We start from the raw sequence: 22,538 nt of genomic DNA, 5'->3' as shown, positions 1-22,538 counted from the left end.
TTGCATGGTTGGTCGATATGAAACTAACGCGGCATCGCACAGAGCTGGAACGGATGCGGCTTCAAGATCAGGCCAAAGACGCCGTCAGTATTTGGAGGAGGAGCGCCCTCTGGCGTCCTGAATGTGAAGGACTGCAGCAGGGTCGAGAAGAACAGGAAAAGTTCCATCCTGGCCAGCTGCTCACCAAGACACACGCGTCGGCCTGGAAATAAAGAATGCCGAGTAGTAAAACCAGCCAACCGTAGAATAGAATTTGTCTTATCATTGCTCTGATCACATACATATAGAAAACAACACGGTGTATTCCGTATCGCCCGACCGCGGATCGTATCTGGTGTTGTATTTACCTTCGCCAAGAAGGTTATGCAGAGGGTAGCGTTTGTGGGTGTGTGTGTGTGTGTCTGTAGTGGACCAGGACAACTCAAGAATGCCTGGATGGATTGTTTTAGTATTTGGTATGTTGGTAGGTTTTGATGAGACCTAAAAACGATTAGATTTTGGGCCCCCGGGCGGCTTCTTACGGTACTGCAGCGGAACTTCCTGTTTTGATATCTCGTGTTCTGGACATGCTATGGAACTGATTTTTGAGTGGTAGATAGATCTTTGGACGGAGAGTAAGTGGTATAGGTTTGGGCCCCCTAGCGGCTTTTTTGGAACTGCAGGAGCAGGTTTTGCGTCTGACTTTGAAAGGGAATAACTCAAGAAGGGCTTGATGGATGGTAATGATTTTTGGTAAGTAGATAGCTTGAGTGATGATGTACATGATTAGATACTTCTTATGCAAATCAGTATCTAATTTGCATAATTAATGAGGAAAGTTTTTACATCCGCCAAATTTCATCATAGGACTCTGAAACATGTGACATATGTAACTTAGAGAGAAATATTAATTGATATTAACTATGCAAATGAAGACCTCATTTGCATAATTAATGAGGAAATACTATAACAAGATGGCCTTTATGGATGGTCATGATTTTTGGTATGTAGATAGCTTGTGTGATGCTTAGTATGATTGGACGATAATTATGCAAATCAGATCCTAATTTGCAATACTAATGAGGCAACTTTAAACATCCGCTTTGTTCCATGATATGACTATTCAAATTGTAACTGAGGAAGAGAGGAATGTTGATAGATAGAAATATGCAAATGTGGGCCTTATTTGCATACTTAATGAGTAACTTCTATAATTCCACACTGGCAAATGATGACAATTTCATACATTTAGTACTTTTTTTGTGGCATCGGGAAGTTATGTGAATGTGAACATCGTTGAATCAAATTATGCTAATAAGGGCCTCATTTGCATAATTGATTATAAATATTAGCATATCCTCCTTAGTTGAGCTCATCATTTGTTAAGCTCATACTTTGGACATGTTATATTTTAAGACAATCAACTGGTATGATTTATAATTGATGAGAAACACTCCTGATACGTCAGTCATAAAGATTAAAATCATTTGGCGAAGGTATGAGGTCGTGGAACTCTAGTTTATTTATGTCATACCCACCCGAAAAAAAAACATATTTCTATGCGGAATGCGCCAGAAGTTGGGAGAGTTTTGTGTCCCCGAACAAAAAAATTGTAACAACATTGATTCCAACCTCCGAATCTGGTATTCGAATTTTCGACTGCGGCGCAACCGGCGCACTTGAAATAGTAACATTCTAATTATTCTATGGAAGCCCTTGTGATACAAGTAGAAACCCGTGTGATACGGAAAATTATCACACGATGCGAAACACCCGTATCGAAGGTTTTTGCGGTCAATAACAACATCTCTAATCCTGATAATTACCTCCTCCAAAAGGCATGAAGGACCCAGGCTTGTTGATGACGTTCCCTTCCGAGTCCAGAAACCTTTCGGGGTCAAACCGGTCCGGATCAGGCCAGTAGGCGGGATCCGTGTGGAGGTAGTGCAGGTTCATCAGCACCTAAGCCAACAAAAGAGAAAATGAGGCCACAAACACAATTTCTCACAATTTCTGTTTTTTTCGGAGAAATTGTGTTTGTGGCCTCATTTTCTCGTTGATTGGCTTAGGTGCTGATGAACCTGCACTACCTCCACACGGACCCCGCCTACTGGCCTGATCCGGACCGGTTTGACCCCGAAAGGTTTCTGGACGCGGAGGGGACAACAAGCCTGAGTCCTTCATGCCTTTTTCAGGAGGTAATTATCAGACTTACAGATGCTGTTATTGAACTTATGTCATACACGGACCACAAAAACCTTCGATACGGGTGTTCCGCATGGTGTGATAATTTTCCGTATCACACGGGTTTCTACTTGTATCACACGGGCTTCCATAGAATATTTAGAATGTAACTATTTCAAGTGCGCCGATTGCGCCGCAGTCGAAAATTTGAATACCAAAGGTTAGAATTGATGTTGTTACATTTTTTGGTTCGAGGACACAAAACTCTCCCAACTTCTGGCGCATTCCGCATAGAAATATGTTTTTTTTTTGGGGTGGGTATGACATAAATAAAATACAACACGAGATACGATCCGCAGTCGGGCCGGTACCTGGGGCGATACGGAATACACCGTGTTGTTTTCTATATGTATGTGATCAGAGCATTGATGAAACATATTCTATTCTACGGTTGGCTGGTTTTACTACTCGGCATTCGTTATGTCCAGGCCGACGCGTGTGTTTTGGTGAGCAGCTGGCCAGGATGGAACTTTTCCTGTTCTTCTCGACCCTGCTGCAGTCCTTCACATTCAGGACGCCAGAGGGCGCTCCTCCTCCAAATACTGACGGCGTCTTTGGCCTGATCTTGAAGCCGCATCCGTTCCAGTTCTGTGCGATGCCGCGTTAGTTTCATATCATGCAACAAACCATGTAACCTTCGGGGTCTTTAGTAGTTACGTCGACATTCTCTAAGTGGAAGTCGTTGAAGGGTGAGTTTGTGGAGTAACAAACGCCGGCAAAACACCTCTCAAAACACAACTTATTTCCTTCTGTCACTGATGATATTTACTTCACTTTTTAACCAACCGCAGGGGGTGTCCCTGTGGTGTAGTGGTCTGCGCTTCTGTCTCTCACCACATCTGGTTCAAATTACTTGGACCAGAAGGAATGGGGTTCAAGCCCCAGGTAGGACAACTCTGGACAAGAGGCGCATTGAGCCATACCAAAGACTTTATAAAGATGGTACATACTTATGAAACAGTATGGAAGTTAAACACTGCCAATGGACTAGCCCCCTGCTGCAGTGATTGCACCACAGTGTGGCCCAGGGCTATGAAACGGAGATGGGCACCGCCCTATACATCAATAATGTGTGGGAGGATTTTAACTTTTAACTTAACCAACCGCAAACCTGTGATACCAGACTAGTAACATGAATAAAGTGCCAAAAAGGTCACGACGGAGGTCCCTTTGTGTCAATATTCATAGCCTAGTTTTGAATTAAGTGTTGCCAGTGTCACTCACTCACTCACTCACTCACTCACTCACTCACTCACTCACTCACTCACTCACTCACTCACTCACTCACTCACTCACTCACTCACTCAATATTCAGTGTCACAATGTACCGTAATATTGACCAAAATAACTAATAAATAGACACAACAACATATAAGATAGTACTGTACATGTACTTCGCTAAAATGCGGTTTCGTTCCACTGGCCGCAAGGCGCAAGTAGTTCTAATGAAATTAACAACGTATCTGTCAATACTGTAATCTAGATAGAATAGAACATGTATTTATTTATCTATTAATCTTTAGGGTGGTCCCTTCAGTTAACAAATTGATGTAACTGATTTCCAAGGAAGCCCTTATGAACACCATTTTTTAATAGAATGTAAATTATACGACAGAGAGAGAACTGAGCTTTATAGACTCATACAACCTACATGTTCCCCTACTTCATACACCTAAATGATATAGACAAACTTATATTATCATTATCATCATCATCATCATCATCATCATCATCATCATCATCATCATCATCATCATCATCATCATCATCATCATCATCATCATCATCATCATCATCATCATCATCATCATCATCATCATCATCATAATTATTATTATTATTATTATCATTATCACCATCATCATTATTATTATTATTATTATCATCATTATTATAATTATCATCATTATCATCATCATTATCATCAGTATCATCATCAATATTATCATTATTATTATACGTGGTATAACCTCTATCCTCGTGCCAATATTATTACAACTTCTGTGAAAGTAAGAAGATAAAACAATACTAAGAAGAACTAACATATTTATCAATGGTGCTTTCTGTTGAGAAATACCAGACGTTTCAGTTGTCGTCTTTCTTCAGTCAAAGAAAATGAGGGAAAGTACCGGATTGACATCTGAAACACATGGTATTTCTCAATATTGTAATCTATGTGTATAGATTGAATTAAAGGTATTATCTTTAATTCCTGGATGACTAATCTTCACAAAAGCACATTGGAAGATGTTTCACATTTGTGACACGATCTAGGAGTAATGATTTGTTTACTCATTTTCTAATAGAATTAAGTATTTGTGCTACATATACTTCAGGTTCGCTATGTTAGTTTAGAGATTACGGGGTGTTTTTATGAATATGAATTAGTATTGAATTTTCTTTTTATTTGAGTTGAATGTGTGATAGTTGTGCGTCGATTTGCTAAAAATAGAGAGAACGCTAGCGACCCCCAAAAAACACCCCTCCTAATGAAATGGTATGGCTACCCAGCGACGTCAAAAATTCAACATGGCGGCCACCACACATGCCAACGGATCCAACAAAGGTTTTGCTACGCAAACCAGTAATTACATATCAGCGAGAAACGGCACAAAGTTGGAAAGGTGCGGGCGTCATGCTTAGTGACTCGAAGATCCCTTGGGTGGATGGTGTAGGGGCGCCCTCTGGCACCTTCAGTGTGAAGTGCTGCATGATAGTCGAGAACAGAAGGAAGAGTTCCATCTTTGCCAGCTGCTCACCTAAGCAATTCCTACGGCCTGAATTACAAAAAAAAAGAATAAATCTCTACCAAGGTAACCTCCTTGCCTCTGCCAGGCTCCAGAGGTAGCTTGAAAGAGTAGAAATTGTCCGTATAGACAGATAATATGCCCGAGGAGTTGGTTCGCCAGTGAACTACTGTTATGTAACAGAAAAAATATTTCTAACACATACATGCCAGGCTTGGGTTCAGGTCCAGACTTGAGTATATGTTCTAAGCTAAACATGAACCTCTGAAACCTTGGGACCCCCCACTAAGTTCACATCTTTGGCGCAGGTTGGGACACTTCGGGACACTTTCGGGACAGTTGAAATCCACTTTCGGGACAGTAAGGGGAAAAGTTAATTTCGAGGCCTGGGTGAAGTAATCCTTTCAAAGTCCGGTGTAGCTTCGAATTCTTGTGACAGTTTTTGTACTGTGATGGCTCAACATTTGTTGTAATGACAGCGAAGAAGGGGCGGGGGATGCAGTTTTCGGATTTTGTGGGGGCATGACTTCAACTTCAAATACCCCCAGATGACCCCGCAAGGGGCAAAGTAGGGGGTGGGGAGGTCCCAGGCTAAGGCTGGCAGGCCTCCAGCCTGGCATGGTAAGACTCACTGGTGGGAGCCGTCACAACCGTGCCAGGTAGGGCGTTCCAACTGGGGAATGGTACGGGGGGAACTATGAATATTTGTATGTAACGTTATCTGTTCTGGCGTTGATAGTTTGAAATTTGAGGTGGTGTCTGCCCCGGGTGCACCCCTGAGCTGGTTTCAGTAGACTGTCACTGTTTTATGACGTAATCGTAAGATAGCCGAAGGGGCCTGCAAAAAAAGTGTTGACCCACACCAACATATGCGTAGTTGTTACTTGGTTAAGACCCCTCTCACTGTACCCGCGGCACGCTGGCGGCGTCGACCGAATGGACAAAGCACTCAAAAACTTTCATCGACAAAAAGGAATCTTTTTAAGCTTTGTGTGTTTTGTTGTCTCTTTGGTCATACTTGTACGTTTTGAATGATATTCCCATGATAAAATCAAGGGTAACACAAATCCAGTTTAGGACGCAGCGACGCCGACAGCGTGCCGTGAGAGGGGGGCTTATTAAGAGAAACATGGTGAAACGCACCTGCAGCGAACGGTAAGAAGGACGGTGGGTTGTTCACAACCTTGCCGTCCGCATCTAGGAACCGGCTGGGGTCGAACACTTCCGGGTTGGGCCAGGCTACAGGATCCATGTGGACGGACCTCAGGTTCAGCATCAGCTTATATGGTTAGAAAAAAGTGTCATCATTACCTTCGCCGAGAAGGTTATGCAGAGGGTAGCGTTTGTTTGTTTGTTTGTCTGTAGTGGCACAGAATAACTCGAGAATGCCTTGATGGATTGTCTTGGTATTTGGTATGTTGGTAGGTTCTGATGAGACCTGAAAACGATTAGATTTTGTGCCTCCTAGCGGCTTCTTACGTTACTGCAGCAGAACTTTCTGTTTTGATATCTCGTGTTCTGGACATGCTATGAAACTTATTTTTGAGTGGTAGATAGATCTTTGGACAGAGAGTAAGTTGTGTGGGTTTGTGCCCCCTAACGGCTTTTTTGGAACTGCAGGAGCAGGTTTTGTGTCTGACTTTGAAAGGGAATAACTCCAGAAGGGCTTGATGCATGGTAATGATTTTTGGTAAGTAGATAGCTTGAGTGAAGTTGTACATGATTAGATACTTATTATACAAATCAGTACCTAATTCGCATATTTAATGAGGAAAGTTTAAACATCCGCCAAATTCCATGATAGGACTCTGAAACATGTGATGTATGTTACTGAGGAAGACAGAAATATTGATTGATATGAACTATGCAAATGAAGACCTCATTTGCATAATTAATGAGAAAATACTATAACAAGATGGCCTTGATGGATGGTCATGATTTTTGGTATGTAGATAGCTTGTGTGATGCTTAGTATGATTGGACGATAATTATGCAAATCAGATTCTAATTTGCATAATTAATGAGGCACCTTCAAAAATCCGCTTTGTTCCATGCTATGACTGTTCAAATTGTAACTGAGGAAGAGAGGAATGTTGATAGATAGAACATATGCAAATGTGGGCCTAATCTGCATACTTAATGAGAAACCTCTATAGTTTCACACTGGCAAATGACGGCAATTTCATACATTTAATAATTTATGGCATCGGGAAGTTATGTGAATGTGAACATCGTTGAATCAAATTAGGCTAATAAGGGCCTCATTTGAATCATTGATGATAAATATTAGCATAACCTTCTTTGTTTAGCTCATAATTTGTTAAGCTCATACTTTGGACATGTTGTATTTTAAGACAATCAACTGGTATGATTTAGAATTGATGAGATACACGCCTAATATGTCAGTCATAAAGGTTAAAATCATTTGGCGAAGGTATGAGGTCGTGGAACTCTAGTTTTTGTTAAGCAAGGGTGACGTCTTTATCGACATATTAATAACTTACTGTGGCTGTTAATTTATAGTATTTTTGTCAATTGATAGGGAGGAAAAGAGGTTAACTTAGCAGATAAAGACTGGGCTGAAGAAATGTTAGCGAAACAAAGATATCTAATCTGAAGTGACGGTTGGGTTGAACATTGAATAGCCAGCTGGCTTATTTACATACGGCATATAAGTGATGTACCATTTTCAAACTCTGTGTCATAAATCTATTGTTGAGACTGTCACTTACTCATAAATCAGTTTAGAAATCAGTTTGCAATTCAATTTAATGAGTAATACTACGGTCACATTTGCACCGGTGCCCGCAGGGGGTGTATCTACACTGTATAGTCCCGGCCGGGCCCCTTAGCAACAAATTTGCCCCGATGGACTGCCGGGTACCAAGTGATGCCTCTCTCGGTGTTCGCACGGTTAGCTCACGGCGTTTATCTGTTACCGGGTCCCGGGTTGATTTTAAGTCCGAGTAAAAGTCAACCCGGGGCCCGGCCGTGGCTCACAATAGCCCGATAGCCACAGGGTGTCCCAAGGGGGCTACGTAGGGGATCAAGCACGAAAATGAAAAAAAAACACCTTAAACTACCCGGTGGGGCCCCTTTTTCTAATTGTGACCAAAGCATAACAATTATTACCTGGGTTCCCTTCGCAATGTCGAAACCACGGAGGCGGGTTGACTCATCAGACTGGCGCATGAGCATCATTGGTGAAATTTGGCGGATCCGCTGGGCCTCCATGATGGTGGCGGTGGTGTAGGGAAGCTGTTCTCTGTGTCCCAGACTCGGTTTGGTGGCGCCAAGCACACAGTCAAGTTCAGCCTGGACCTGGTAGATACGAAAATGCAAATAAACAAATACATATAGAGTAGTGCTGCGTACCTAAACGTAACATCAGGTACAGGTACCAACCGGTACAGAGGTTTAGGTCCGGACCTGCACCTGAACAATTTGAAAAATTAACAAGTGTTCCTCTAAACTTCTTCATTAATGACAGAAACACAAATAAACTGTTTTCAATGTGCTATCTTTATTCAAAGAACATAACTAGGTTTACTACCTCCAAACTCCCGTGGCCTTGCTATCAAAACTCCCGGCCTGCCTGAATGATCTGTTGCATATTAGTTATACTGTTCCCAGGTGTCACTTTGGTCACGTTTGGTGTTGCATGAGGCCATGAGGTCAGGGGATCAGTCACAAAATAAGCACATACTTGGTGTAAGTTTATATCGGTACAGTACCGGTACTTCATGATCCAGAATTTTGTGTACCTAATCATTTCTTACACAGTACCGGTACTAATATCATGCCTGCAAGCCTATCGCACCAACATTGCCAAAGTAAAGGTAATGTAATGGAGTAAATGCCATCATATAATAGTAATGTATCATCTACTATAAAAGAATATTAGGTATTGCGTTTATTGTTGTGGGGTCTGACTTCGACTTTGAAGGCAGTGGATAACAAACTGTCTCGCATTCGGCATTAAAAAGTTGGTTTTGTGATCTTAGTAGACACGAAGTCAATATTTGTATATCCGTATGTCCGTTTTTGTGAGTTTTTATGACGTTTATAGCTAGCTATATATAGTTTCATGATCATATTTGCTAGTGAAATTCGCAAAATGGTGCCGTATTGAGTTATTTTGTTGCAATAACCATCTGATGAACTAAGAAATGTATAATTTATGTCTTGATGTACATTTACTGAATTGAGTAATAAACCATAAACTAATCCTCTCTCAAGCCCCCCTCTCACTGAACCCGCGGCACGCTGGCGGCGTCGCTGTGTCCTAAACTGGATTTCTGTTAGCCTTGAATTTATAATGGCAATATCATTCAAAACCTACAAGTATGACCAAAAGACAACAAAACACAGAAAGCTGAAAAAGATTCGTTTTTTGTCTATGAAATTCGTTGAGTGCTTTGTCAGTTCGATCGGCCGCAGCGATGCTGCACGCTCCAGTGAGAGGGGGGGCTTTACTAGCTACTAACCTTCTGCTGTACCCCCGGGTAGAGGATCATGTAGAGCATGGCCCATGTCAGTGTGGCGGCCGTGGTGTCTATTCCTGCTATGAAGAGGTCCTGGACAATGTACACCACGTTGTCTTCCTTCAGCCATGCGCCGCCGCCATCCTGCTGGTCCAGTTGGAGCAGACAGTAGTCTATGAAGTCTCGGGGATTCTCCGGGTCAAGGTTCAGACGGTGTAGATCTATTTCTTCTCGGATGAACTGCCGTACTTCATTGGAATGGATGCGTAGTGTAGCGGCTGGATCTTGAACTGTGTTGCAGAATGAACAGTTCTAAGATGGGACAACTGATGACATCAAAGTTTGCCTCTGAACCCGGTTCCAGCGTACACATCAACAAGAGGTGGAGTCTTACGTGTACGGCTTGTCAGCAACACCCTCCTAAAAGTAGGACCCCTATCGCTCGATTAATGGTTGGCTCGCTCGCGTAGGGGCCCTGCTCTTTTGCCCCGGTAGACACGGTTCTGGCGACGTTACTAACAGTTGCTCATGAATAATCAATGAGCTATCCTTATTTAGCACAATTTGGCGGTTAATTTGTTCTGAACCTTAAGTATATGATGAGAGACGTAACCCGATTGGTTGATAGCTTCCCAACGTCAGTTGCGATTTTGCTCGCGATGAGGTTTAGCAAACCCTCTGATTGGCTGAAACTGTTTTGGTGGCGACGGCGCCAGAACCGTGTCTACCGGGGCTAAAGAGCAGGGCCCCTACGCGAGCGAGCCAACGACGAATCGAGCGATAGGGGTCCTGCTTTTAGGAGGGTGGTCAGCAACTGCTTTTATCTAAGTACTTAAGTTGAATACATGATAAAAGTTCGCAGCAATACGCCAAATAGTTACTCAAGCAACTGGATACATTTAAACAGTCAGACGTTTCAGATAGCATCCGCTATCTTTCATCAGTGCCAGATATTTCCTTAGTCACTGATGAAAGATAGCGGATGTTGTTTGAAACGTCTGACTGTTTGAAACGTCTGACCGTTGCTTGAGTAACAATTTTGGCATATTGGCAGCAATCTCTATTCTTCAGTATATTTAACAAAATATCAATTAGCATTGTACAGTCAATTGCATACTCGCCTATAGGAATGTAAGTGATAAAAGGACTCCTCCAGTTCACAATCTCAGCTCCAAGGTTCTTCAATGTCGTCTGCAGATGCTGGAATCTGGTATCTCCGTGGTCGAACCGTTTTCCTAAGACTAGGGCGCAGAGGATGTTCCCCGAAGCTGTTAAGAGGTCGGCGGAGACGTCAAACGGCTGTTTATTGTATCCGGAGACCTTTCGGACAGGAAGGAGTTGTTGATTATCTCCATGAAAAATTGAAATATAGTTTTGGATGTGTCTGTCTGTGTGTGTGTCTGTGTGTGTGTGTGTGTGTGTTTGTGTTTCCGCACTACTGTGGTCAGCACAACTCAAGAACCTCTTGTTAGATTACAATGATATTTGATATGTGGGCAGGTGTTGTGAAGCCGAAATTGAAGGTAGGTTTTGGGCCCCCTGGTATGTGACCTTGGTACTGCAGCAGAACTTCCTTTTTTGTATCTTTTGACCTGGACGTGCTATGGTCTTGATTTTTGGGTGGCACATAGCTTGTGATGTAATGAAGACGTGATGTAGGTTTGGGCTCCCTAGCAGCTTGTTTTAGTTGCTCGTCATGGCTCTTGTTACAACTGACACTGGATGTAAGTACCGGTCCGTGTAGTCTGTATAACGCAAACTCCAGCTGTCACAAGAGGCTTGATTGAATTCAGGCTACGGTCCGTGTATTTAGCGAAATACACGAAATGCACAAAAACCACATTTGAAATACACGAAAAACCAATGGAGATGAATGAAGTCTACCGAAACACAGTATGACTTTTACGTCATCAAATCATCCTGTATTTCGGTAGATTTCACCTATCTTCATGTGTATTTCGGTGATGTATTTCGGTAGATACACTGAACGAAGTTTGCCAGTAAAATAATATTTTGTAGTGTGGATTTGTTTCTTCTAAGATAAAGTAAGCTCCCATACCTTGACACAAATAGAACTCGCCTCCTCTTGAATCTGATCTTGTATGCTCCCTCGGCATATCTTCACTCCCAGTCGCCTTAAGACACTGGTTGCAAACCTTCGTCGTTCCTTGAAGACGTTTCCGTAAGGAGCCAAGACGATGTCTAGTCAAGGAAAGCAAGCCATCATGTGTTAATTACTCCTAAAGTTCTGAATGACAAACAAATTTGCTGTTTTCCTTGTTGGCTAAAATAAAATCTTTACATCACGAATACAACTCGAGTCATTCTGCTACGACAAAATTACAGCTTCTAATTCGTCTGCCTCAATACTGCTGGTGGTGAGGGTCCATACATAGAAGTGAAGATTCAACTTATTTAGCTCTTACTTCCATCAATGCATGCATGTTCCACCCCAGGTTATGTCTCTACCTTTGAGTTCCCACCGCTGTAGTCAAACATGTTACAATAGTCAAACTGGCTACAAGCCTCAGGCCATCTGAGGTAGTCTCCAAGCAGACCCAACGGTTGCAAAGACCGTATCCAACTGGCAGAATGAGTTTTTTTTTTCTTTTGCAACCCGACGGTGCCTGACAACTTCTCTGGCTGACTGGAGCTTATCTGGCTAGTTTGTATGATTTTAGCACGGTGGAGATCTGCTTGGAGATTACATCTGAGGCGTTTTCAGTGTGTTTTCACCACTACCAGTAATGCCCCTGGGAATAATCCATGGACCCATGGGAATATCTCCCCGACTGTACCACATGACAGGTGCCAGCTTTTATACAGACTGATGATGCAATACAAGAGATTTTTCAACTTTCCTCGTTAATTATGCAAATCATTTTGCACATATCTACCAACATACCAAATATGTAAACAACCTATCTAGGCGTTCTCGACTTATCGTGTTCACTAGCAGACACTTCTTGATTCACGTTACAAACATTGTTATTAGATTTTATAAGAGCGCCATTTGTGAGCGCCATTTTCTTCAAGTCTTAAGTATGGGTTTGGACAGAAAGATTGACAAATATATTATTAGCCGAACCAGAACACTCTCCTCTGGGATTTCTGTGCCTTTAACGAGTGAGGACCACACCGATAGAATCATACAACACCTACTATAATACAACACCTACCCTCAGGTTGATGAAGTCCGGTTACAACGGACAAATTGTCATTCAACCGTGTAGAGAACGCATCATTCTCCATCAGTTCCTTGAGAGCCGTGTATCCACTCACAACCGTTTTTTCACTACCAAAAAACTTGACATGGTAAACGTCACCAAGCTCTTTGGCCCACTTTTCAAACTGGAGACGAAAATTCGCCCCAAGCATTGTTGGCAGGTGGTGTAGCAGGGGCCAACCTCCGGGCACCGATGGAGGCAGGTTTAGGTTTCCGGGCCTCTTGAAATTAAGAAACCACACAGATATCAGGAAGGTGACAGCAAATACGAGTAGGGTAGGTACGTCCAGGAGTGTGAACGGGAAACCTTCTGGAAACGTGAAGACATCCGCCATTGTGGGGGCCTAGTAAAACAGTGTAATAAGCCGCGTGTGAAACAGCACGTCACCGGAACGTACTGCGCCTGCGCGAAACACTTCTATGTAATGTGCATATGGATTCAGAAAAACGTACCATATAAGGTCGCGTTCGCATATATAAGGATAATATTCCGTCTATAGCTTCCAAATGTTGTGTCGGAAAAGATATTCAGTTATGCAACGGGAAAACTTACGATGCCACGTTTACCAAACATCCAACAGAAACCCGGCTTTTCTGTTGTTTTCTTTTGGGTGTTTGGTAAACGGTGCATCATAATTATTCCTGTTGCATAAGATATTTTTTCCGACCTTATATGGTACGTTTTTCTGAATCCCTATGCACATTACATAGAAGCGTTTCGCGCAGGCGCAGTACGTTACGGTGACGTGCTAGGAAAGCCTAATCTCCAATGACAGCCGGGGCAAAACAAATGATCCCGGTGGCGGTTTGGATTTCTTTTTTTTGCCACTGTTATGACACTCAAAATCGTCTTGGAGATTAGGCTTTCCGTAGGGATACCGGTGACATAATAGGGGGAAAAAAAATTCCGGTAGCTTTTTGTATTTTTTGGACAACTGTCATGGCACCGGTAAATCTGCTTGGATATTACGGAAACCCCACGCTCCTTCACAGCGTCGTAATAAATTGACTTGTTCCACTGAATATGCGAGTGCGAGTCTTTTATGCAATTCACTTTTTGACCGCATGAGGGCTACTATAGCGGTTTGTTCGCAAAGACAGCCCTGGGACAGAGAGCGTATTTTTGGTGCGCGAAGCATGCTGGGAGGACGGTAGTATCCTGGGGACGTGAATGTATGTGTGGAGAAGGCCAAACTCGCTACCGTAGCAAACTCCCTTCCGTGACATAACTCCCCTCTCGGCAATCTAGAAGGGTAATCTAACACCCTCGCAGCGCCACCAAATTAGGTACATTTTAAAGTTCCCTTTGATATAACGTATCACCATTGTGGCAACATTTTACCCCCGAAATAGTAAACTTTCGTCTTGTTTTCGCCTCGGTAACTGTAGAAAATACTAGCTAACTAGTGTACAGTCACACGTTGTATAGAGACGCACACAAGAGTCACACAACTTACGATTTGCTAAGGTAATTGAGACAAACACAAAACAAAACAAAATGACAGCCGTGGATTCCATATAGTTTTATTTTGTGTATTGGTTGAGCCCACGATCTAAACCTATGGCTTCTTCGCGGCGCTGGGTACGAGCGTGCGGAAACCCGATATTTTGTGATCAGGCTTAACTACCTAGTAAAAGGAACAGCTTTTGGGTGTGGGTTCCTATTGGGCACGGCACGAAAAGTGGATTTTACCAATAGATAAATGCCTGGAAGTACAAGATTAACATGGCAGTATTGGCATGGTTGCTACAGACTTATTACCGGACAGTTATTGCTATAAGTAGAAAATCCCTGTTTTGGTGCAGTGTTGGTGGTGATGTTGCATTATCATATAGCCAGATAGTTGACCAATCAAAAGTCCCTATTTCATATCGGTTGTGACCTAATAACGTCATAGAAGTGACACAAGTGGCGAATGATGAATCTCAAGTGGTGATTTTATTCGGTGGTTAAAGAAAATCACGACACTTTATCATGACAATTGATGACACTATAGATATTATATAAATATTATAGAAATATCATGACACTATATACATCTCTGGGCGGGTCATTAACCCTTGATTAACCCTTAATTACTCCCTTAGTTAGTCCATTCATAAATTGCATGTGTTCTCGGGCAAGAAGTTGCAACAACTAACAAGCTGCTAGGGAGCCCAAACCTACACCACTTCTTCATTACATCACAAGCTATCTGCCATAAAAAAATCAAGACCATAGCACGTCCAGGTCAAAAGATACAAAAATTGAAGTTCTGCTGCAGTACCAAGGTCACATACCGGGAGGCCCAAAATTGACCTTGAACTTTGGCTTCATAACACCCGCCCACATACCAAATATCATTGTAATCCATTGAGAGGTTATTGAGTTATGCTGACTACAGTAGTCCGGACACAAACACACAGACACATACACAGACAGACCCACCCAAAACTATATCTCCATTTTTCATGGAGATAATAAACCTCGACGTTATCAATGGTTCACCCTCAAAGGGTGTTGGCAGCGGTGTAAATTGTGCAGCTCCATTATGTAAATTTTTGTCTACAAACAATCCCTCTGATGTGATTCTTTCTGCTCGACTACAGTATTTACAAACAGAGACCTGATACTGGTAAAACAATCCAACGTTTTTCTTTCCGACTTACGTTCAATAGATTACGATATGAATCTTTGAATCGGTCTGATTCTTTGAATGAATCCTATATGACTATTTGGGAGAGGGGGTAAATAGCGAATGCTGGGGATGAGGGTCATCGTCCTGTAAAAATTGACTCTAGGATGACGGTGGCGCCACAGAGCACTGTAAGAATGACCAATAGGTAACGTTGGGTAACCTAAATTCGTGGGGTACTTAAAGTCGGGATTTTTCGAAAACGGGGTATTTAGGGATATGTGCTAGATGCAAAATCAGTTATAACGCCAGCAATGCAAAGCAGATAGACTAACGTATTCAGAACACTGGCTGAAAAGCTTCGATAACCATGCATTAGAAGTTGGCGACGTCAAAAACTCTCCGTCCCTTATTGACAGAGTCTGGGGGCTTCGTGGGAGAATCACCCAGCACGGTTGTTCGCTGGTTTATAAGACAAATGTCACATCTCCTGCCTGCTAAACACAATTATTTATAAGACAACTTATTATAATCTCTTTTGCAAACCTGCAACTGGATTCTAAGTGTGATCAATCATCAAAACTCCTCTCTGTTGCTACAACCTACGGCACGTGTATTTTCCCGCCGCCATATTGTTAACCAGAATCCTGTTGTCAAGCAGACGACAAAGGTTTGTGAGGAACACTTTTTTGTCTAAATGCTGCGTGTGATAGTGGACTGAGGAAGATATTTTCCTCAAAGTTTGCTCCTAACACACAAAGGGACACATGGACATAGTAGTATTGCCATTGCTACGGCATCCAGCTAACTTCCCATGAATAATGTAACGACTTACACGTTGCCCGATGATGACGATGGGCCGACTTTGAGTGAAGTTCTACCGTACCGACTCAACACACGGGTTGTTCCCGAACTGGCCTGATGTGTGCGGTACGGCCGTTTTTTCGTGTATTTTTTTTACTTGGACACGTCTATATCCATAGCACTCTCCTCAAGCCAAGGATAGAACGAATAGCTGCTGTATATAATGTGATTAGCGGTAAGATATTCAAGACGAATCTTCCCTCCCGAATTAATGTGCCCCCCTGTCCGACAGCACCATAATTGTGCGTGCGGCGGACGGTAGTTTCAAGTTGAAATATTATGGTGTCAGCACGACTAGAGACAAAATCTACCATATATATGATTAGTGCAAAGATAATACATGATACTGACAGAATAATAGAAAAAAAGGATGGTTTATTGTTCTGCTAGATTGATTTCAGTCAACCATTATCGGAAAAATCCCGAATTTAGGTTACCCAACGTTACATTGTAACTGAACCCCCTGAGAAATACAACAAGCACATGTCATTGTATAATAACATAAAAATTGTTGTTTATCTGTTTATATTTTGCTTTCATGCACAAACGATGCACCATGATATTAACCAATTATTTTACAATAATACTTTACTGGATGGCCACGGACACAACAACATATGAGATGGTACTTTCAAACTGCAGTTGTGCTAAGTATGTTAACTATGTTAAGGACACTCTTTTCTTTATATTCTACAGGTCTCTTGCAATTTGGAAGAAAGTTGGTGGAGACTGGTTCATCTACATTGACATCTTCAACATAAGTGTGTCCGTGTGGCGCAGTGGTAGATCACTCGGCTGTCAAACAATGGGTCCCCGGTTCGTATCCCGGTGTGCCCAGTGGCACGTCCGGACTTGCGCCCCGACGTTGTGCCCTTGGGAAAGGCACTTAAGACGACTTTCCTCACTTCACTCAGGTGTAAATGAGTACCTAGCTCATCTAGGGTTAGGAACGTCCCTCGGATAGGACGTTAAATGGAGGTCCCGTGTTTGGGGAGAGCCACACCCCGCGCACGTTAAAGAACCCACCACACCTTCGAAAAAGAGTAGGGGCATGCCCCGGTGTGCGATGGTCCAAACCTTACAGTCCGGTCTGGGATGACATCTTGAAAAGGTGATAGTTCACCTGTTATGTCTATCCTTCCACATGTCTACAAATGTGGTAAATCGAAATAGATAAATAAGCAAATAAAGCCGGAATATGCTAGAATTTCATAGACATGCACAAAAAGGGCCAGAAGAAAAGACTAAAAATGATAAGTTCTCGGCAATAAATTCATGAATATGATCATAAATCTTATAGAATGCCAAATAATTAGCTTTTATTAGCGTCTTGCCTACTTGCTTAATACTGGTTGATTGATCCTTTGCTATAATAAATGGCTTTTATGCCAAAAAAAGTTTCTGATCCTAGCTGGATTTATAGTCATTGCATACTCCGGGGCACGATAGACATAATAGTGTAAGGGACCATATTGGACTCACCCTACGACCCCCCCCCCCCCCCCGAAACAAGTCTGGTGAAGGTAGAGCCTGGAACTGAAACAGGATGACGCTTTTTGGTGAAGGTAGAGCCTGTAACTGAAACAGGATGACACTCAGGCTACGACCGGGCAGCTTGCGGGGACGAAAAAAAAAAGCACAAAACACCCCAAAAAATACATTGTAACTGTGAATGAGCATGATTTCTTGGAAGACACTTTTATCTTTCCTGGTTGCAACGAGCCCGGCCAGAAATGTGACGCTCCCATCACTTAGTATATGTATGCGTCAGGACAAGGACATTATAATGTCCTTGGTCAGTACATGCCTTGGGATATGCCTGTCTATATCTGGCAACTATTATGCAACACGACCCCATAGGTAGAGGATAAAGTTGGTAAATACTTTTTTTTAAAGCAAAAGACTATCAATCAACAGCACACAAAAAGATAACATCTATTTAGTATATATTTCTGTGACACAAAGATATGTTAGATACTATCTAAAAGTGTTAAATAGTTTGAGTGTTGGTTGTTTATCAGGTAAAAAATATATGACGTAGTCGACTTGATGACGTCACGACCTGGTGCAATCCGCTCCAAGCCGGTTTGCCGGTCTTTTATTTTCGTTCGAGTAAACGTTTTACATTAGTCAGTAGAAGGTTTCTAAGATTTTAGAGTTGAAACCTGTAGCTCTGAGACGTTTAGGAGGTTTCTTAGAAGCTGTAGTGTTGTCTTCGGTGGACAAAGACTCTACCCATCAATCTTGGTCGTTTTGTGAAGACGAAACGAAAGCTGTTGTGTCCGAGGGTCTGCGACATATTTTTTGGGACGGTAAAAGTTGGTGAGTTGGCCGCAATTTTATGATCATATTAGCTAGTTATCTGATTCTGAGTTTAACAGATTTACCCACAACATTTATATGGAAAGATTTTAACATTTTTGTCGGGTTTAAAGCGATGTCAGACTCAGTTTTGTGACTGAAACGTTTAATTTCTTTCGGGGATAGATGTGTCTACCGTTATAGCGCCCCCCTCCCCCAGAAAATTTATGGGGGGGGGGGGGGGGGGCGCTATAATCTCGTGACTGTCATGACAGCATACAACAACAACATGATTTACAACTATGCCATAAACAGCGCAGGGGGTTCAAAAATAAATTGTCATGCAACATTCTATAATTTGTTATGATGGCAGTGGCTAATATAAAGCGCTTTCACCCAGGCTACAGAACGTTATTAATTCAGTTAGACAACTGCTGTATGTCCAGTCGCCATGGGCCTCAGAACAACATAATTTGCCATGAGTCATGATTTGGCATTATCATGATGTGAAGTCTTAAACTGTTGCTGTGCAGATTTATCATTGCAAGGTGTTTTAACAGGAAAACAAAACACATTTATTGTCTCTAAGCCTTATGTTTTTTTAAGTCCTCTGCTTAGTCAAGGATTTGTCAAAGTTAGACAAAGATTTTTCTTTCGTGTGAGATTTCCTCCTGTTCCTTACTACTGTAAATGCATTTAGATTGGTGTGGGTTTAATCTCGCGGTAGGGAGAAAATGGAGTGTTCGCGGTGGTCTTAAGTTCGCATTTGAGACAATAGTAGACATAGGGGTCGGAGGGAAAAAATGTTTGCGGTGGTTTAAGTTAGCAGCGAAGAGCTTACCGCGAAAACCGCGCACAAAGAACCACCGTGAACATTTCTGCATTTACAGTATTTAATAGTTATGTCTGTGAACTTACCAAGATGTTTGTTTCTCTTCTCCATGCAGCCTTTCAATGTATGCTAGGATTGTTGGGCAAGAAGAAGTGTGAAGGATCTCAGAATTACAGTCCAAGACTTTAAGAAGTTACGGCAAAGCAGGGCTCTCAAGACGATTCCACAAGTAAGAGAGACCATGGAGGGGACTGCCACATCCGATCCCGTCCCCATACAGGGTAAGACGAAGCCTGAACTCAAACGCCTCACATTTCAAAAGAAGGACCGTTACGAAAATGAGTGGGACGACGCCAGGCCTGAGACCCCACCAACTACGTATGCAGCAAAGGGACCCTTGCACTATAGCAAACCCAGACCTAGCAAGTTCTCACATCTCGCAGCACAGATGGAAACAGAAGAGACAACAACAGACCCACTGGCAAGAGTACAGCCTACTGTAGTACCACTAAGTCGTCCTGTATCCAGACCAGCACCGAAGATCCCCATCCAGGGAAAAGGACTCTTAAAGGAGGCACAAGACTTTCAGAAGAACGCGGGTGTGTCTTTGGCTCCGGACGATCTCCACAAGGGCGTGGCAGGGGAGGTAACCAAAGTTCAGCGTATTCCGGGGAAGATAGCGCAGCTGACAGCCGAGAATAGATCCACGTCGACAGAGTCTTTACCTGCAGGAACACCACCCAAAGTCACACTAACCAACTCAGAAAAAAGGCACAGTTGGTTCGGAGGCATGCCGGAAAAGAAGCCAGCGTGTGTCCCTCAGACCATCTACCTGCCAGAGCAGAGAAGATGGTTAGTTGTCTTTGCTTCCAGAACTTGAACTTAATGAAAATTTATGCTTTTGTTGTGAAGAAGAGTTTGTGATGGGTTTCCATCAGTTGACTACATGTGTGTGAAACTGAAAGGGAAATATTTCCAATACAGCCTCTACTAAAGATTATTATGTATTTGACATGAATTCGAAGTTCATCACACACACACACATGCACGCACACACACACACACACACACACACACACACACACACACATGCATGCACACACCACACACACACACACATGTGGCAAATAGCTAATTAATTATTATTTGATTTTTTAACAACAAAAGTTACAAGTCAACAATATATGTTGCTCATTCAGACTATTGTGCATGTTGTAGCTGGTTATGTTAAACTTTTTGAAAATGTATATAACATTGTTTTCCAGACTAAATGTTTATATGTTGTACTTATGCTTGCAGGTTTGGACTTGGTCCAGTGTATCAGCCCACCCAGACAGTATGTGTTCCTGTCAAACCCAAAGTCAACCTTGTAGACCAGGTCAAACAAAAGGGCCTGTCCACCAAATCCAAGCAGTTCTACCACCAAGACTCTGACAGAGACTTCTTTGTGGACAAAAACCAGCAGGACTTTCCGAAGTTTAAGAAGATATGTCCGAGGAGTGACGCAGAGTTCAATGCCCTTGCACCTTCGACATTGTGAAGGAGTAAATGGGAACTTGTCAGTAAAATGTCGATGGATTTAATATATTTCACATGCGTTTGTACATTTGTATACCAAGTGAGCAAGGCAGTGTTGAAGGAGCTTAGACAGCACTGCTGTAATAGTTGGTTGGTGAAACTTATCAAAGGACATTGAAACCAGCCATACAGTCAACAAAGTGTTATTGTTATCTTTTCAAGATTTAAAAGGACTCAAGTACAGGATTGCATGCAAAGATTTCCCTTTCCGAGCCTTTACAAATCAAACGTATCAAAATTGAACATGTTTGAAGACATAGACTCCATGTAAATTGACTTGATTCTACCTCAGAATAATCGACACTGAAGAGACAGTGGTTCTTGAGTATGAAAAGACATGGGCTTGTTCGAGAGCTCTGTTTTCTATATATTTGTGTTGTTTCCCTTTTAATTTATACATGTACTAGTAGTTTTGAAAGTTGAAAACAAAATATATAAAGAGGTTACCATAATAAATCTGATTCAAGCTTCTACAGTTACTGCCATTATGTATCATTGGACTAAAATGTATTTTCTCAGTCATAGGAAATTAAGATGTATGAACGGAAAGCAAGTAAATTGATGTTTGGAATACAGAATTGTGAAAATGTGAGTGACAGTGTTAGCTTTAACTTCTCAGTGTTGCTATCTGTAAAGTTGTTGTCATTGTACAAGAAGACATAGTCTTGTTCTAGAGCTCTGTTTTAGTGTTGTTCCCGTTTTACTTTCTACATGTACTTTTGAAAACTGAAAACAATGTATATAGATAAGTGGTTACCATAATTTATGTGCTTCAAGTTTTTACAGTTATTGTCCTTATGTATCATTTGACTAAAATGATCTGTTGACCGAAAGCCAGTAAATTGATGTTTGATAATAATACAGAATGGGGGAAATGTGACAGTGTTGGCTTTCACTTCTCATTGTTGTTATCTGTATATACATTTGTTGTCATTATTGATAATAAATCCCTCTTTTTGTGGTTTAATCTACTCATGCTTCAGTTGTCATCAATGCAGTGATATTTATAGAATCATTTATTTCACAGTAAACCTGTTCAAGGTGGTCAAGAAAATTATTGCAAAAGGAAAGGAATACTATCCTGAGTGTCATGTTGTTTAATTCCAGGCTTTGTCTTCACGGAAGGCAGAGCCTGGAATAAAACCGGATGACACTCAGGCTAAAGGAATATAAACAGAACTGTACTTTTTGATGAGATACAGCTCAAGAGGATTGTTAATTGGAATGGTAATGTAATTTTTGAGGGGATTTTTTTCAATGTCCGTGAACTGTGGAAAACAATTTTGGATCAACTGACTACCCGGCTGACACGAGGAAGGGTACTGCAGTACTGCAAGGCATTGACTGACAGTTAAAAAGCGACTCCTAGCGTTTGTTGATATTAATTCACTTAATTTTCCTGACGGTCAAAACTACTCTCGCGATTGATTGGTCAATTTTCCCGTGATTAACAGCGATAGAGATGATATTTTTAAGACTGATTGGCTACCTGTTGATTCAAAATGAATGTTGATAGGTCATTACTTTTGGGCCGAGACCAACCAGTGGCTTTGTCTTTTAGCTCCGTAGATATGGTGCAAGTCAATTTTTGATTGGTAAATATTCTCCTCAAAAGTATGGTCAGTATGTAAGATAAGATTATTCAATGACTGTTTGTTTTTAGTTATA

General features: G+C 41.9%; 4 protein-coding genes across 4 annotated transcripts; 1 reads left to right on the top strand and 3 right to left on the bottom strand.

Moving 5' to 3' along the window:
* Positions 1–23: 23 nt before the first annotated feature.
* LOC136426620 (cytochrome P450 2D6-like) lies at positions 24–2,800 on the bottom strand. The gene is made up of 4 exons (XM_066415297.1): positions 2,771–2,800; positions 2,070–2,126; positions 1,806–1,941; positions 24–202 (listed from the first exon to the last, which is right to left on the bottom strand). The coding sequence occupies exons 1-4, from the start codon at positions 2,798–2,800 to the stop codon at positions 24–26; spliced, it is 402 nt and encodes a 133-aa protein (XP_066271394.1).
* Positions 2,801–4,098: 1,298 nt separating this feature from the next.
* LOC136427297 (cytochrome P450 2D14-like) lies at positions 4,099–8,404 on the bottom strand. The gene is made up of 3 exons (XM_066416108.1): positions 8,103–8,404; positions 6,114–6,249; positions 4,099–5,000 (listed from the first exon to the last, which is right to left on the bottom strand). The coding sequence occupies exons 1-3, from the start codon at positions 8,202–8,204 to the stop codon at positions 4,819–4,821; spliced, it is 420 nt and encodes a 139-aa protein (XP_066272205.1). The 5' UTR covers positions 8,205–8,404; the 3' UTR covers positions 4,099–4,818.
* Positions 8,405–9,445: 1,041 nt separating this feature from the next.
* On the bottom strand, positions 9,446–13,015 carry LOC136426619 (cytochrome P450 2J6-like). The gene is made up of 4 exons (XM_066415296.1): positions 12,862–13,015; positions 11,514–11,656; positions 10,576–10,774; positions 9,446–9,744 (listed from the first exon to the last, which is right to left on the bottom strand). Exons 1-4 carry the CDS (start codon positions 13,013–13,015, stop codon positions 9,446–9,448), a joined length of 795 nt encoding a protein of 264 aa, XP_066271393.1.
* Positions 13,016–18,198: 5,183 nt separating this feature from the next.
* Positions 18,199–21,841, top strand: LOC136427296 (uncharacterized). Its single transcript, XM_066416107.1, has 3 exons — positions 18,199–18,481; positions 19,408–20,144; positions 20,592–21,841. The coding sequence occupies exons 2-3, from the start codon at positions 19,534–19,536 to the stop codon at positions 20,830–20,832; spliced, it is 852 nt and encodes a 283-aa protein (XP_066272204.1). The 5' UTR covers positions 18,199–18,481; positions 19,408–19,533; the 3' UTR covers positions 20,833–21,841.
* Positions 21,842–22,538: the final 697 nt, after the last annotated feature.

The sequence above is a fragment of the Branchiostoma lanceolatum genome, chromosome 2, assembly GCF_035083965.1.
Source record: "Branchiostoma lanceolatum isolate klBraLanc5 chromosome 2, klBraLanc5.hap2, whole genome shotgun sequence".
Lineage (NCBI taxonomy): Eukaryota > Metazoa > Chordata > Leptocardii > Amphioxiformes > Branchiostomatidae > Branchiostoma > Branchiostoma lanceolatum.
This window is presented reverse-complemented; position numbering and strand designations above follow the sequence as displayed.